The 17197-nt window shown below is 36.2% G+C and overlaps 1 protein-coding gene across 3 annotated transcripts; it reads left to right on the top strand.

The window, feature by feature from the left end:
• The first annotated feature begins 1206 nt into the window (after positions 1-1206).
• On the top strand, positions 1207-5073 carry LOC124845841 (tubby-like F-box protein 8). 3 transcript variants are annotated; one of them, XM_047323023.2, is made up of 6 exons: positions 1217-1362; positions 1746-1888; positions 2317-2772; positions 2879-2966; positions 3762-3894; positions 4183-5073. In XM_047323023.2, exons 3-6 carry the CDS (start codon positions 2431-2433, stop codon positions 4907-4909), a joined length of 1290 nt encoding a protein of 429 aa, XP_047178979.1. In that variant the 5' UTR covers positions 1217-1362; positions 1746-1888; positions 2317-2430; the 3' UTR covers positions 4910-5073. The 3 variants fall into 3 exon arrangements, with proteins under 3 accessions (XP_047178978.1, XP_047178979.1, XP_087969602.1); XM_047323022.2 differs by lacking the exon at positions 1746-1888 and having other exon boundaries at positions 1207-1362; XM_088113476.1 differs by lacking the exons at positions 1217-1362; positions 1746-1888 and adding an exon at positions 1447-1501.
• The last annotated feature ends 12124 nt before the right edge of the window (positions 5074-17197 follow it).

Genomic DNA, 17197 nt, shown 5'->3' with positions numbered 1-17197 from the left:
TAATTTCTATTGTGAATAAAAACTTATAATAATTTGTGAACCAGAGTTTTAAATTAGTCACTAAGATTATATACAAATGTTTTAGTTACTTACTATTAATAAATCTAAATTAGTATGTAATTTCAAATTAAAAACTAATTGAAATAGTAATACGCAAAATAATTTTAATATCATGAACCACATTATTAAACAATAAAATTCATAAACAATATAAAATATCAAAACTACGAATTTAACTTTCATAATCTAATCACCTCCTTCTAAACCATCAATTATATTGATAATCATCCATGTACTAAACATTAATTACTTATTTTTGAAAAGATACAATAAATAATTAATGTTTAGTACATGAATGATTATCAATATAACTAATGATTTGAAAGATGTAATTACATTATGAATGAATTTAAACTCGTAGTTTTGATATTTTATATTATTTATGAATATATATATATATATATATATATATATATATATATATAACATCTTTTACGTATTCAAACAATCCTTTAGTTAAATATATATTAAAAAAATTATTAAATAGTAATCAAATTTAAAGTATAAAAATTAATAGTTACAACATTTGACTAATTTATATATATTTTTATAAACTAAAAGTTATTAATATCTAAAATAGTTTTTATCATGAATAAAATTTTTTAATTAATCTGTGAACAAGAATTTAAATTAATCACTTACATTATATAGAAATATTTTAGTTACTTTTTATTATTAATTTTAAATTAATTTTTAATTTTAAAGTAAATATTACTTTAAAAATTAATTCATAAAATAGTTGTAATAATATGTGCACACATTATTAGAAAATAAAATTTATAAACAATATAAAATTTTTATATTGGTCGCGTGCTCACCGTAACTCCGCTGGATCACTTCGCACTGTATCCCACCTCCACTTTCCACTAACACGCCGTTACTCGGTTAACGTAGTTTGGACTTCGCATTCGGACACCACTAATTAAAGTCAACTGTCAAGGGTGAAACCGTAATTCGTTTAACCACAGGTAACAACGCCTTACCAAGTTGGTGCTAACTTTAATTAACTTACTTAATTATTAAACTTTTTGTCAATTTTATAATCCCTCAATGGTGATTGTTAATGATTAATTAATTAATTAAGCAGCATTTATAGCAGTTAATAAAATAATAATAATAATAGTATAGTAGTAGTAGTTTCTTTCTTGGTGGGCATTAATAAATGCAGTGAGTGCGTCTCTTTAGGAGTCAGAGGTTGTGTCACAGACACGGAAAAGGAAAGAGAAAGGAAAAATTGCTTCTTGGACCTTCAGGCGCTGAGTTCTTCTTCTTACTCTGATCTTGTTCTTCTTTTCTTGAATGGTAACTTTCTAGTCTTTTTGTATTTGATTCTTCTTTTTTGATTGTAGTACTCTTGTTTACTATTTTTTCTTTTTTTTTTCTTCTGAACGGTGATGGGAGTGTTGACCCAGAATTCTTCTTGGTCAAACTAACAGTTTTCGTAAGTTTGCTCTTCTAGGTTCTTTGAAAGTTTCCTTTTTTCTTTTTTGTAGTCTGAGTTGTGTGGAATTTTCATTTGGGTCTATTTTGGTGACCTTTCTGGGTGTTTTCTTTTCTTTGACTTATCTGTTTTGTAGTTTGAATTGATATTTTTAATTTGTTTTCTGGTTGTTTTTTATTAGTATTACTGGTGGTGGTGTTGTTGTTTTTATTTTTGTTTTATACTGATCTTTTGTTATTATTAGGGTGGGCAGAAGGCCTTATTTCTCAGTGTGTTTGGTATTTGAAGTTTGTAATATGTGAATTACAATTTCTCGTTTTCGGCGTTCTGTGGTTTGTGTTTGCTCTTGCGCATGCGAGACATTCTTGGAGGTTCAGGAAATTTGAGGTATCTGTCTTAAGATGAATTGGATGTGTTGGGCTTTATAGTTAATAACTACTGATACTCTAATTTCAGTTTTGACTCTAATTTTATTTCTTTCTCTCCCTTTGTGAGGAATCGTAGGTTGGTTGATACAAACACAATTTTTTTTGTAAGATTCTGACTAGGGTTTGTTTCTCTCTTAAGAAGTTAGATTTAGAGGTTCAACTGTTTGAGATAATGTTTTAAAATATGATTCTGACAAAAGTCTGAAATTTTAGGCCGCTTTAAACTTTAGGGTCATGTGAAACTTTCTTTTCATGAGAATCTCTCTCTTGTGTTTTCTTTTTCCTTTTCCCTCTTTGTGCTTTTCTCTATCCATGTTCTGTTACTTTTATTTCTTAATAACTAAGCATTGAAGCTGGATTTAAATTAAAGTTTTTGTTGATTTGCAGCTGTTGACTCTTCTAATTGAGAGTTGTGACATCTGAATAGAGTGGATATTGGAGCCTTATGAACTAAGTGCTGTTGGTACATAAAACTGTTGTGGTGTTAGTGTATTGTAGCAAATGTCCTTCCGCAGCATTGTTCGTGATGTGAGGGACGGGATTGGAAGCTTGTCAAGGCGGAGTTTTGACTTGAGGTTTTCTGGTGGCAGCAAGTCGAATAGTTCAGTCCATGAGGTGCATGAACGCCCTCCTGTTATACAGAATAGCAGGTGGGCTAGCCTTCCCCCTGAGCTTCTTCGCGATGTTATTAGAAGATTGGAAGAAAGTGAGACAACATGGCCTTCTCGGAAGCATGTGGTTGCATGTGCTGCAGTGTGCAAGTCCTGGAGAGAAATGTGCAAAGAAATTGTTACCAGTCCTGAGTTCTGTGGGAAGATTACTTTCCCAGTCTCCCTGAAGCAGGTGAGACTTTTTTTATCTTCTATCCTATGTTCAAGATATATTCTAGAGAACTGGTTTATACGAGAGTTTTTGCCCATATGATATTCTATTGATTCTTGTTTTGCAGCCTGGTTCAAGGGATGGGGCCATTCAGTGTTTCATCAAGAGAGACAAATCTAATCTGACATACCACCTATTCCTTTGTCTGAGTCCTGGTGAGCTCAGTTTTTACTTTGAAAATCCATACAGGAGTTTGTCTGATTTCCTTTTTGATTGGTTTGAATTTATATATGAAGTAATTTATTGGATGGCGCAGTTTAATTTATGGTCTGTTTATATTATTTCCATTACGGCCTAATCAGATTTATCATTCATTGTTGAAGTTATTGGTTCCTGGATTTGTAATTTTGCTTAATAGCAAATGATTTATCTTATGCTTGTAAATTTATTTTTGTTCAAGATTTGTGGACCAACCGAATCTGGTTTTGTCCAAGATTGGTTCATCCTGCAAAATTTGATGATGTGTGTCTTTCTAGAGTACAGGATCACTGGGTTATTAGTTTAATATCTAAAAGTTGGTGACCACCTAATCTACTAAAATATATGATTTTGTTTTACCACCAACTAGATCTTGCTAAGCTAAGCATTTCCTTGTCAGAGTGGTAATTGTTTATTTTATTTCATCAAAACTCAAATGTGTTTGTAAAAGATTGAGCTAGTTAGTTCGATGTTATTGCCTTCTGTTAATTTGTTGTCTTCATGTAGTTAAACTAGAAAGGTTTAGGTTTGGGCGTTGAACAAATAAACTAGTTTTATTTGTAACATTTAGCGTATTGATATAATTCTTTGCTATGCTCGCTTGTAACATGTGGCATATTTCCATACTTTAGTGGACACATTACATGGCTGTTACTATACATCTATATCATGTAAATGTACAGTGAGAAGATTTTTGGATTTGGTTGTCATTTTTTCTGGGATATGTTTTGAATTCATAACTCTTCTTGCAGCATTGCTAGTTGAAAATGGAAAGTTTCTTCTTTCTGCAAAAAGGACCAGAAGAACGACTTGCACAGAGTATATTATATCAATGGACGCGGACAACATATCAAGATCCAGTAGCACTTACATTGGAAAACTGAGGTATGTTCTTATGGGATTGTTAATTTTCGCAGCATGCATTGTGTGTCAAATCATGAAGTTTTACTGATACATGTTTCCTGTTTTGAATGACATCAAAACTAACTAAATCTTTCAACTTGTTTTTTCCTGAAAAGTTAGTTCCTGTGAATTTTAATATGATCATTGGCATTGATGATGATTAAATTTCGTACTCATCTGAGATCTTTCAACTCTCTGGTATTGAAACCACTTTTTCTGTATCTTTTTCTGGAAGTATGAACTTATAGTCTGTCATTTCCCTCATTTCAGGTCCAATTTTCTTGGCACCAAGTTCATAATTTATGATACACAGCCTCCCTACAACAACGCTCAATTGTCTTCTCCAGGTCGAAGCCGAAGGTTTAATTCCAAAAAGGTTTCTCCCAAGGTTCCTAGTGGCAGCTACAATATTGCCCAGATCACGTATGAGTTGAATGTCCTTGGTACTAGGGGCCCCCGCAGGATGAACTGCACCATGCACTCAATCCCTGTTTCAGCCCTTGAGCCTGGTAGCACCGTGCCCGGCCAGCCTGAGCTTCTTCCGCGTGCGCTGGAAGATTCCTTCAGGAGCATATCCTTTGCTAGATCAATTTACAGCTCAACTGATTTTAGCAGTTCTAGGTTCTCAGACATAGTTGTGGCAGGAAATGAAGAGGAGCAAGGAAAGGACATGCCTCTGGTTCTTAAAAACAAAGCTCCAAGATGGCATGAGCAGCTGCAGTGTTGGTGCCTCAACTTCAGGGGAAGGGTGACTGTTGCATCTGTAAAGAATTTCCAGCTGATTGCTGCAACACAGCCACCGGCAGCCAGTGGTGGTGCTCCTCCTCCACCACCACCGACATCACAGCCACCTCAGTCTGATCATGACAAGATTATTCTTCAGTTTGGCAAGGTTGGCAAGGACATCTTTACTATGGACTATAGATATCCCCTTTCTGCATTTCAAGCTTTTGCCATTTGCTTGACTAGCTTTGACACAAAACTGGCTTGTGAATAGTGACATTGAAGAATGGTACACAGACAATAGGATTCTATCACCATTTATGTAATACACTGGGCGGTGAAGATGCATGAATTCATAATACACCACATAGTTTAACTGTAAAGAACAGAAGAACCTGTGCTCAATGTATTTTTTCTTATATGTTTTTGCTTTTCTTATCCCTTATGTTAGTCTCTGCAACAAACTATCTCTCAAACATGTGTTGCTTCCCTGCAGTGTTTTGCTGATTCCGTTACTATTTTCTATACTTTATTAGTTCATTTTTAGTCATTGAATAGTACACATGCAGCTGTTATCTACAGATTCATAATTTGCATGGTAAAAATCGGAAGAGATAACTCTAGTTATAACTCCTGGAGTTGTTAAATGCTCGTTGTGGTGGAAGATTTGAGTGAATCAAAGTTGGATTGTTATTAATCTTTTAATGCTTCACCATTTTCTCTTTCTAGAGTTGGAATCTTATGAATTCTACAAAATCTCACGCGCAACAATGATGATCATTAACAATTCTCAAATTAAAATGATCATTTAATTCCAATCTACTTTTTAAATCGCTTTTTTGAATGAAGGCACCAATCAATGATCTTTTACACAATGCCTGGATAGCATAGTTGTGAATTTGATTTCTAATACGTAGTAGAATAGGAGTATTGGCATCATTATTTTTCTAACCTTTTTTTATTAATTTAAATTTAGCAATTATAAATTTTGTTGAACTTTATTTTTCAATAGAGTTGTCATCGCCACAGTTTGTAATTTCTGTAAAAGAATTCCATTACAAAGCGTTGTTTGAGAGAGTATTATTAGCATTTTCATAGAACAAAACATTATGTGAATAGAGAAAACAGTGAAATGAAAATACAAAGTTTATTAATAAAATTAATATGTCGAACTTAATAACTGTGTAAAAGGCCAATTAAAACGAAAACAACAAAAACGGATCTTCAAAGCCATTAAAAATATTTATGATGTCCACCGACAGAGCTTAGAACGCTTACATGGCCTTCCACCTTCCAATTTTTTATTTTATATATCTAAATAACTATATAAATAAGGGATGAATAAGAAGAAGAAAAAAAGGTAAAGGCAATAGAAATTTTTTTCACTACAACATAAGCCACGAGTCGTAAGAAAGGGGATAAAGGGGTAAAAAGAAAAGGAAGCAAAGAGCTGCTGTTATTTAAAACATCTTCAATGATTTAACTCTTTTTGAGTTTTTAAAGCATTTTTTAATATTCCAAAAAATTTAGTCCAAACATAGTTTGCAATTAACATGTATTTACAAAGTAGAAGGTATTTTGAGGAGTTTTCTTCCATTTCAAATACTTCTCTTACTCGATCTTTCAAACCTCTTTTATCCTCCCGATATTTCATTTCTACAAAACGAACATGTAGAAGATTCTTCATACTCAAGTCAATACTTTAAGTTAGATTCTTATCAAAATATGATTAATGTCAAAAGTGACGTCAAAACTTGATTAAAGTAATATTTTACTAGTCGTGGGTCCTAACTTGGATGGGCCTTAATTATGTGTCCATTGTGTCATTAGTTCATTGGTCCAATGGTCATTCTACTTGTGGCAATATGTATCAAGTTATGGCTAAGTTACGTGGGATGTTGATGTCTTCGACAGATAGGAATATGTACCAGTAGACGACATCTCACTCTATTAAGGAGCTCATCAATCAGAAAAAGATAAAACAACAGTATAAAAATGACCTAAACATGTTATATTAACATCATAATAACACTTCCAGATCAAAAGCAACAGAAGTAAAAACGAAAAATAATGTGCGAACCTCCTACCATTATAGCTTTAAAATCCAAACACAACTTTGTTTTGTAAACCTTAACTCACTCAAACTCAAAGGTGAGTTTTCTAAATAGAGGAGTAGGCTTAGTGATCAAGACTGAGAGTAACTCATTCCCTTATATAAAGTCTGGCCATCACACGGTTTTAAAAATAAATGGGCTTTACGTGGAAACAAAATTAGTAACTACTTCATAACCTCTATGCAGTTAAACAAAATATAACGGCTTAATGACCACTTTATGTTCCTTAAAAATAGGAATTGAAAATTCTATAATATTTAAAATATTACTAACATGGATGACACTAGTCTTTGGTTTGGGGAACATAAAACTCAGCGTCTGATCATAAGTATTCACTATATAACTTACTTGAGCTTACTCCTTTGGGATGCAGCCCTCATTCTTCGATAGGCATCTCAACATCTACAAAGTATTTGGTAATTAACATGTAACCTCTACGGGACACAAGGTACTCGGTATCAGGTATGCGGTATGAGGTATTCGACTTGTGTTTGGTTAATAAATAATCTTTATGTCATAGCTGATATGGTCAAAGGGTTTGCAACCACATACAATACATCAGTCCCCAAGTCTTTTCATGTCTTGAAAGCATGCAAAGAATGTCAATAATTGGTTCGTAATTGAGTTATACAAAATATGGTGTCGGTATCCCATAATCGACGTGCATGATTTTGCAAAGAAAATCTGTTATCTTTAGCCATAACCTTATAGATATAGTTGTAGTTCCCCAACCATGAGGAGCGTAGTGACGAAAAGGTTTGAATAATGGGATGTCAAATCTGACAAGATGCGAATGATGGGAGTAGGAGTGGTGGGAAACAGAAGTGATACATTGGGAAAAGTTATGAAGGTTCGAGAATGAAGAGTTTCCTTGGAAAGGAAGGACTATTGTGGAAATTGAAGTGTTGCATTGGGATGGTAGTTTCGTGTTCCTTAACTCAGGCTTTTTATTCATAGTTTGTTGGTTTGCTTCTATCGAGCAATTCTTTTCATTAAAGTGTTGAAATTTGTGGTGTTAAGGTTCAACCAATACTACCTTAGTAGACGACAGGGAACTATATGGTGGGTTCGATCAAAACTACTTAAGTAGACAACAAGGAACTGCATGAAAGGTTCAGTCAAGATTGCCCTGATAGGAGACAAGGAACTGTACGAAAGGTTCAATCAGGACTGCTTGGGTATGGGACAAGGAACTACATGAAAGACTCAACTAGGATCACCTGTATAGGCGACAAGGAACTTAGTTGCCTGCAAAACAATTTATAGAAGAATTGAGGAATAAAGCCTCACTTTATTTAATGAGGTACCTTGTTAAAACCTTCTCAACCCAAACCCTTATTAAGGATAAAAGCTCGAGTAAGAAAACAATACACCTAAAGTTATAATGTTAGTCGTTCAACAATTTCCTAGCTGAAGTAATATTTCAAATGAGATACATTCCAAGTATTGGGAACTGATTGCCCAAACACGTATTCTAACTTATAAGCTCCCTTGTCAACGTGTTTAAGTATCCAATGGTCCTTCCTAGTTGGTCGAAAGTTTTTCGTCATTCTTCCTTGCGTTGCTTGTCATTCTCCATACTAAGTCTCCTTCTCTGAATTTTTCCGGTTTTCATTTGGAATTGTATCTTCGCGAAGCCTTTTGCTTTGTAGTCTCCTCCTTATCTGGGCTTTCTCTCTTTGTTTCATCATCGGGTTAAGGCTGGTGCTAAGGCAATCTTAGTTGATCTCTTCGTTATACCATTGTCTTCAAAGGCGACTCGCTAATTTCAACAGGAATCATGGTGTTTGTGTCATACACTAGGTTGAAGGGGATCTCCTTAGTAGTTTACTATTGTGTGTACCTATATGCCCACAACACCTTTAACAATTCTTCCTATCATCTCCCTTAGATGAGTCCAACATTTTCTTTAACTCTACCAGAGTAACCTTGTTGGTGGCCTCGGCCTGCTTGTTGCACTGAGGATGCTCCACTAAGCTAGTTATGTGCTTGATGTCAAGTCCTGAGTAGAACTTAGCCAATTCCTTATCAACTATATGTCGCTCATTGTCAATGATTATGGTGTGTGGAACCTCATACTGGCAACCTATGTTTTTCCACATAAAGTGTTGGCTTGTCCTTTGCCTAGAGCAAAAGGACCTAGGATATCCACCCTCCACTTTGCAAAAGGCCATAAGGAGAAGATATGATTAAGTTCTTCCTGCCAACTAGGCACGAGATTCCCGTATTTTTGACAATATATTCACTTTTTGACATAAGGATTCATGTTATCATTGTTTGTGCTCCAGAGTAGTAACTACATATACCTTCATTCATCTATCGGATAATGTAGGTGGCCTGCTCTACGGTCACACACTTCAATAGAGGTTGGCTATACCCTCTTTTATAAAGTTCATCCCACATCAATGTGTAGTGGGCGACCTTCTGCACCTAGTCTTTGTCCTTTGTTCTCGGAACCTCCATGATCTTCAGGTAGTGTATGTAGGGCTCTATCCACATTGCCTCCCCCCTGTTGACGGCCATGCACTCGACCATTGCATTAATGGATAGGGACGATAACACTTGTTGCAACAAAGACTTGTACCTTCCCTTCTTCTTGGTGTTGACGAGCTTAGAAAGCATATTGACCCTTATATCATCTCCCCTAGGTACATGCTCGAGCTTCACCTTAACGAAGGTGTCGAGCATGCTCGTCACTTTTTAGTCACCTGTTAGGTGCGAACTATTAGAGATGATTCTATCTAGCATACAACACGACTCGTCCTACCTCATTTGCCAAGGTGAACCCAGCTATAATGGCCTCGTACTCGGCTTAGTTGTTGTATGTTTTAAAGTCGAAGTTCAAAGACTTCTCGATCAAAACATCGTTTGGCCCCTCAAGAACTATGTCTGCTCCCACCTCTTTTGGGTTAGAAGACCCGTTAACGTATAAAGTCCATCATTCGTCCTTAAGTAACTGATCTTCTTGTAGGTCACTCGCAACGTCCATTAGACACTATGCTTTTAATGGGGCCTCTTGGCTCATATTGAATAGAAAAACTTTTATTTTTAGACTTAATTTTGACCTTAAAGACAACCTTTATGACTTAGAAACTAGCTTGTAATCATGTTTTTGCTTATGTTTTGGAAATAAGAGAGTTAGATGGGTTTTATGCTTGGTTTCCCTTGTTTTTGTAGGTTTTAAGATGAATTGAAGGGAAGAAGTGAAGTAGCCATAAGTTGGAGTCAGAAAAGGAAGAAAAAGTGCATAAAAGAAGAGCCGCAAGTACTGCTCAGCAGAAATTACCGCTGAGCGGCACTCTGAAGTCCCGCAATCACTGCTGAGGGGCAAAACTGTAGTTGAGCGTCAAATAGAAGAACCACAGTTATCGCTGAGCGGTAATTACCACTGAGCACCATTTTAATAGGCCTTGGGCCATTTTTCTATAATCTTTTGGAGTCTAGATAAGATTTTAGTCGACCTAGGGTTAGTATCTTTTGGCATAACGAAGCAAAATCACACTTTCTTCACCCCTTGGAGGAGGATTTTGGATGCTCAAGCTCCACTCTTCAAATTCTAGGGTTTTATCTTTCATTCTTTCATTATTTTTCATATAGTTTCACCATGATTATGGTGAACTAAACCTTCATTGTTGTTGGAGAATCAATGTAATCCTTTGAAACTCTCATGTATTGAATTGGTTCTTTAATTCATATGTTTTCTTTCATTAATTGTTAGAGTTTTTCTTCAATACTCCATCCATGCTTTGTTTAACTCATTCATTTGCATGATCATTGATTTTATTTGTATGGACACATATAGATAAATCTAGACATGAAGAAATTCTCCCAATAGTAATATTACCTAGACAGAGGGATAAGAGGATTGGTTGCCTTTAAGCTTCTGTGTGAATGTAATGCATGAATAATTGCTAGGGAGACAAGACATTGTAAACTAGTGATTAGGAGTAGGCTTTCTTCACCAAGACATTAGGTTTAAGGTATATTAGAAAGTGGCATTAACATTAATGAAGAAGATGAATTCTTGAATACATGAGAGTGGATAGGATGAATTGAAAACCCCCAACAACATCATCATTCCATATATTTCAATCATGTTTTGCTTCTTTTGATCAAATTGATCAATACATGCATTCATATTTACTTTTCGATATTTGCATTTAAACCTACAAGAATTTGTTTTACAAGTCTTATTTAATCAAGAAATCATACAACTGTTTAGGCCGTGAGTCCTTTGGGAAACGATACTTGGTCTTACCATTTTATTATTACTTGTACGATTCGGTTACACTTGTCAAGGGTTAATAGACCCATTAACATATAAAGTCCATCATTCGTCCTTAAGTAACTGATCTCCTTGTAGGTCACTCGCAACGTCCATTAGACACTATGCTTTTAATGGGGCCTCTTGGCTCATATTGAATAGAAAACTCAGATAGTTTCACCGCCCATGATGACATTTGTCTCGCCAGGTCTGGTTTTTGTAATATCTTTTAATGGGGTAATAGGTCTTCAAAATAATCTAGTGACTATGTGATGGCATACTGCCTCATGAAATTACCTCATTGTTCTCTTGTATTTTGTTACATTTTATTGTATATGCATTACACTTCTCTTGGAGTACGGGTTACTATAAATACCTGTCTCCACCATTGTATCATTCACTTTTGATGATAATGAATTGTGATTTCTGTAGAGAAAATCCAGACACAATTCTACCTTGAAAGTCAGGCTAGAGAGTCTCAATGAACCACCTCTAGCCACCTTCCAAGCACATTCATCATTCTCTCATTTCTCCACTTTATCCATTGTACTTTTCTCTCACACTTCACGCTGACGCATCACCCTCCACCGTGCACGCATCAGCGCCACATCCTCCTTCGACACGCGTCAGCAGCCACATCTTCATTTCTCCTTCACATCACAATCGCGACTTCCATTCTTCTCTCGCGCATCCATCCACATCTCAGCGCGTCTCATTCTCGCTCTCGAGAGCTTCATTGTCTCCAACCACAGATTTGCACTCCATACTCGTCTTCGAAGGTATCTTCTCTTTGTTCGCCACACTTCCTCATCTTTTTCTAGGGTTTCCACTCACTTCCACCATTTTCCACCAATTGAAACTTTATCCTTCACATTTGAACCTTTTTCACCGTTCAATCTCCATTTATCACCGTTTGATCGGTCCAAATCGAGTTTATCCCCACTCCTAGGGTTTCATTCGTGCCTCTCGGGTTTCCACAGATTAACTCCTAGATCCTAGGGTTCCATGTGATCGACCACAGTTTTCCCTTCGATCTCTAACTTCTATTCCATTTCGCTACGTCTTTACTCGTCGGAGAAGTTTCGAGGATCCAGATCGCACTCCTGCTGCCTCAGTCGGTCCGAACTCCTCAGGCTCTTCCATCACTATGGAAGTAAGGTCACAACCGCCTTGCTACAATGACGAGGGGTAGAGCGACTTTCTCCACCATATGGTACCGAGTATCAACGTCCTAGAGCATTCTATTGATGAAGTAAACAGGTTTATTCTCATTATTGATCTCTTAACAAGGGAAACCCAAATTTTGTCCTATGTTACCGTTATCAACACTAGGAGGGGTCGCATTGGATCCATGGCAGGAATCAAGATATTGTAGTCAATCTGCCTATAAGTTACTAGACCCCTTTCACATTTTTCAAGCTTCGCATGACGAGTACTACTTGACACTTGTCGGGGTTGACCTCAAATGAGTCAACATGAAACCTAAGAACTTCCCTCCATCCACCTTGAAGATGCACATTTTGAGGTTATGGCTCATATTATATGCCCTCAAGGACGAGAACAACTTCGTCAAGTCCAAGGAGAGTTATCCTGAGGTTAGGGACTTGACCACCATATCATCCCCTTTAACTTCTATATTCTTTTCGAGTAGGTGCCTAAACACCTTGTTCATGAGCCTCTGATAAGTGGCTTCTACATTTTTCAGGATAAAAGCCATGATCTCGTAATAAATATTCGCCTCTCTATGATGAACGCCATCCTTAACTTGTTCCCATATGCCATAATAATTTGACTATATCTCGAGAACACGTCAAAAAATTGAGCATGCTATGTTTAACTACTTTATCCACAAGCCAGTCTATGTTTGGCAGTGGGTAAGTGTGCTTGGGACAGGCCTTGTTGACATATGTATAGTCAACACACATTCTCCATTTTCTGTTAGCCTTCTTAACCAAGAAGATGTTGGTCAGTCACATTGTATACCTTGCTTCTTTAATGAACCTAGCCTAGAGTAGCCTCTCAGCCTCGGCCTACGTGGCCTGCCTTTTCTCCTCACCTAACTTCGTCTTCTTTTGCAAAATTGTCCTAGTTTCCCTAAATGTAAATAATTGATAGAAGGTTATCCTTGAGTCAACCCTTGGGAGGTTGGTTGCCATCCATGCAAACAGGTCGGCATTGTCCATCAATACTTGGTCTATAAGGCTTTCTCCCTTTTCGTTTACTGCCACGCCTATCTTAAAACCCTGATCCTTGGCCAATGCAAAGTGTCTAGTGTCTCCAAAACAAAGGGCATGAGAGCCTTAGACTGGTGATGTAACACTCCTTAGCCTTTTCCTGGTCCCCATGAATTGTGATGATGTCCCTGGATGTCTAGGGGAACTTCATAGCCAATTGTGGCGCGGACACCACCACTTCCAACATATTCATTGATAGACGCCCCAACAACACATTGTACGACATACTCGCGTCAATGACCAAGTATATGATTGGTATGGTCTTGGTCAACCTTCCTTCACCAAATTTTTTGTGGCAAGCGACAACTTTCTCCCTAGAGAATCTGTACACCAGCTCATCATATGACATCATGGCCTCTTGTCGCAATTACAAAAATCAATACTTATATTAATGGATAAAGATTGTTACTTTTTATAAATATTATACACTGATCTTATTAGGATTTTGACTATAGATTTGTGGACAAGTGGCAAGTTTGTTGTGTATTCAAAGGGCTGATCAATTCTGCACATTTGGGTGTAACTATGAGATCAGAGTCTACAATCTTGTGAAGATTGGATTGAGGTTCCCTGTTGTGACTACAGGAAAAAGAGCGTGCGACGTTCTTGACTTTGAGAGGTGTCTCAAAGGGTTTAGACAGTAGGAGAGGGGATTCTTGTTGTTGGTCTAGTTATTGTACTGCCTATATTTGATTAGAGGGTTAGAGAGGTGTTTTATATTTTTGACGTGAGGTCTCTATAAAAGCCTTGCTGTAAACACCTTGATCATTATAGTGCATTTGCTTCCCGTGGTTGGAAAGACACTGGATGTAGGCAGGTTGGCCGAACCCGTATAAAAAGCAGTATTTGAATCTTCTGATCCATACTCTTTCACTTTTAATTGACTTTACTCTGTACTTATTCGATTAAGTTTTCGCTACATTAGAAAGTCTTTTACCTTGCGTTTCAAGAAAGCTTTAAAGGCATCACCTTTTGGAAAAATATTTTAAAAGACTTTGTTTTTACATTTCACCAATTCACACCCCCCCTCCTCTTGGTGTGAGAAATTGAGTCATTCTATTTTAACAATTAGTATGAGAGCTGATTTTCATAAAATATTTGAAAAACTAGTCGATTACTATTTTCGTTAAATCGACTGATCCTGGAAAATGGCTTTCAATTCTCAAACCTTTGGAAAATAAGGATGCAAATCTTTCTTGAATCGATGGATAAAGGAGTTTGGTATGCAACTCTAAACGGTCCATATGAGCCCACTCATGTTTTAAATGGAAAAGTTGTTTTGAAAAAAATTTCTAAGTGATTGCATCAACACTAACAATGGATGAATTTTTCAGGATATCACAATGCAAGACAACCAAAGAGATGTGGGAAGTCCCTGAAGTCACACATGAAGGAATATATGAAGTAAAGAGAGCTAGAAAGAATTCTCTCATACAGGAATATGAGTTGTTCAGAATGAAAGCGGGAGAGACTATCTATGAAGTACATAAGCGATTCACACACATAGTCAATTACCTCATGGCTCTTAGAAAAGTGTTTGACAAGGACGAAATCAACATCAAAATATTGAAAAGACTCAACAGAAGTTGGCAGCCGAAAGTCACTACAATATCTGAATCAAGAGACTTGACCAGCATGAACATGGCCACCTTATTTGGAAAACTCAGAGAACATGAATTTGAGCTTGGAAGGATAAAGGAGGAAGAAGAAATTGAAGAAAAGAAATCAATTGCTCTAAAGGCCACAAGCAAGAAAGTTGCAAAGAATCTTGAACCTGAAGTTGACTCAGAAACAGAATTGCATGACAAAGAGATAATGAACATGGTGGTAAGGAGGTTTAATTGGTTTATGAAAAATAAAAGTTCCACCACTAACTATGCAGGTTCTGTAAAAGGAAAGAAAAGTTCAAGAAATAGTGTTGTCCAATGCTACGAGTGCGGAAGAGAAGGACACATCAAACCAGATTGTCCAGACTTGAAGATCAAAGAAAAGGGAAGCAGAAAATTTCCACAAGACAAGGGAAGGCAGCAAAAGAGTGCATACATTGCCTGGGAAAATAGTGATACTGAATCTTCAAGCGATGAGAACTGCAGCATTGAAGAAGAGTCAAATATTTGTTGCATGGTTGGATCTGCACGGACTGATTATGAAAATGATGAGGAATTTGAAAATGAGCCAATAGAAGTAAAGTATGACATGTTGCTAGATACGTTTTAGGAAATACATGCAGAGGCTATGCGACTCCAATATAAGGTAAATCGACTTACCTCTGACAAAAAGGAATATGAACATAGAATCAATAATCTGGTAGAGGAAAATGAAAAATTGAAAAAGGAGTTAAAAAAATGCCTTAGAGTCTGCTAAGATAGTCAAAACTGAAACAACGATAGTTGAGAAAGAATGTGAAAAATTTCTTGTTCATATTGAAAAAATTGATTACTTGACTAGCACTCTAGTAAAATTCACATAGGGAAAAGAAAACTTAGTTGTTGTTCTAAGAGCTTCTGGTAGAGTTGTCTACAAACAAGGAATTGGTTATAAGGCTCAAAGTAATAGGTCTAATTCAAAGAAATTTCTTGATCTTAGTAAACCTGTTACTCATGCATGCTTTTATTGTAACAATATTGGTCATAATGTTAGAAATTGTTACTAGAAAAGTTGGTGTTCCAAAAGGAAAGTACAGGTGGATCTCTAAGGAACAACTCTCTGAAACTAACAAGACAGGACCCAAATTCAAATGGGTACAGTGTCAAAAATGTTTAACTATTTTGCAGGGTAGTAGTTGCTGCTGAAGCAGAATTCAACTCAAGGATGAACTACCATGATGAAAATTCTTGAGATTCTGAAAGTGGTAACTGATGTATTTTCATTGCATCATGCATAATAATTGTTTGTATGATTGATTGATGAATGCATATTTCTTGAATGATTGATTGACTGATTGTATTATATGAAAAACAACTCGCTCGAGTTTTAACCGATTATATTAAGTATAAAGTCAAATATGTTTGAAGCATGTATGTCTCTGTTTCTTAATCATTGTTGATACATGTAATCGACTTTGGAATTAATTAAACTAATTAAAAATCTGTTATGGACTTTCTTATTTGAAAATTTTAATTGGACAAAATTAAATGGATGTTGTTCGCGCCCTCATGAACGTCTCATTTATTTCACTATATTAGCATTTAGGGTATTTTGTGCTCATAATCCTGTAACCCTAGACTGTAGAAGAGTGTCCAAGAAATTTGTATCACATGGCGTCTTCAAATCGTCCATCAGGGGAAGCAGAGGCAAAGAAGTAGCAACTGCAAGAGGTCTTGATCCCTCAGGTTGGATCAGTGATGATGAGACTAGAGAAAGATTTCTAGATGGAAGAGTGAAGATTGTTGTTCCACCCAAGTATCTGAATCTAAGTATGTTTGAAAGAGAGGACTTTCAGTTTCCAAGATGGCTTGAAACTCAAGAACTCTCTACTTTTGTTCAAATGAAGGGTGACTGGTACATTCACCTGATAAGGGTGTTTTACAACAACTTGAGGATAACAAATGGTGTTATTCAGTCAAGAGTGAAAGGTGTTAATATTTATATTAACAATGATGTATGGCAACAAATTGCAGGACTAAAAGCAGAAGGTATCTTCTCTCATCTACCAAATTCTGAGACAAACTGGTGGCTGAAAAAGAGAGATATCTACATAAACTGGCTGAGATTTCCGGGAAGATATACTATTGAAAGACTCTGTCTGCATGAAGGATTGAACATGGAAGAAAGAATTACAACTTACCTTCTTGCATGAGTAATTCTACCAGGAAGATTGCTACAAGATAGAATGACTACCAAAGATGTTTATTTGTTATATGCAATAAAAAATGATGTTCCCACTAACTAGGTGGAGTTTGTAAAAGATCATATGACAAATGTTGCACTCAGGCAATCTCACTATCTGC

This window comes from Vigna umbellata, chromosome 4, assembly GCF_029865625.1.
Source record: "Vigna umbellata cultivar VRB3 chromosome 4, Vumbellata_1.0, whole genome shotgun sequence".
Classification (NCBI taxonomy): Eukaryota; Viridiplantae; Streptophyta; class Magnoliopsida; order Fabales; family Fabaceae; genus Vigna; species Vigna umbellata.
This window is presented reverse-complemented; position numbering and strand designations above follow the sequence as displayed.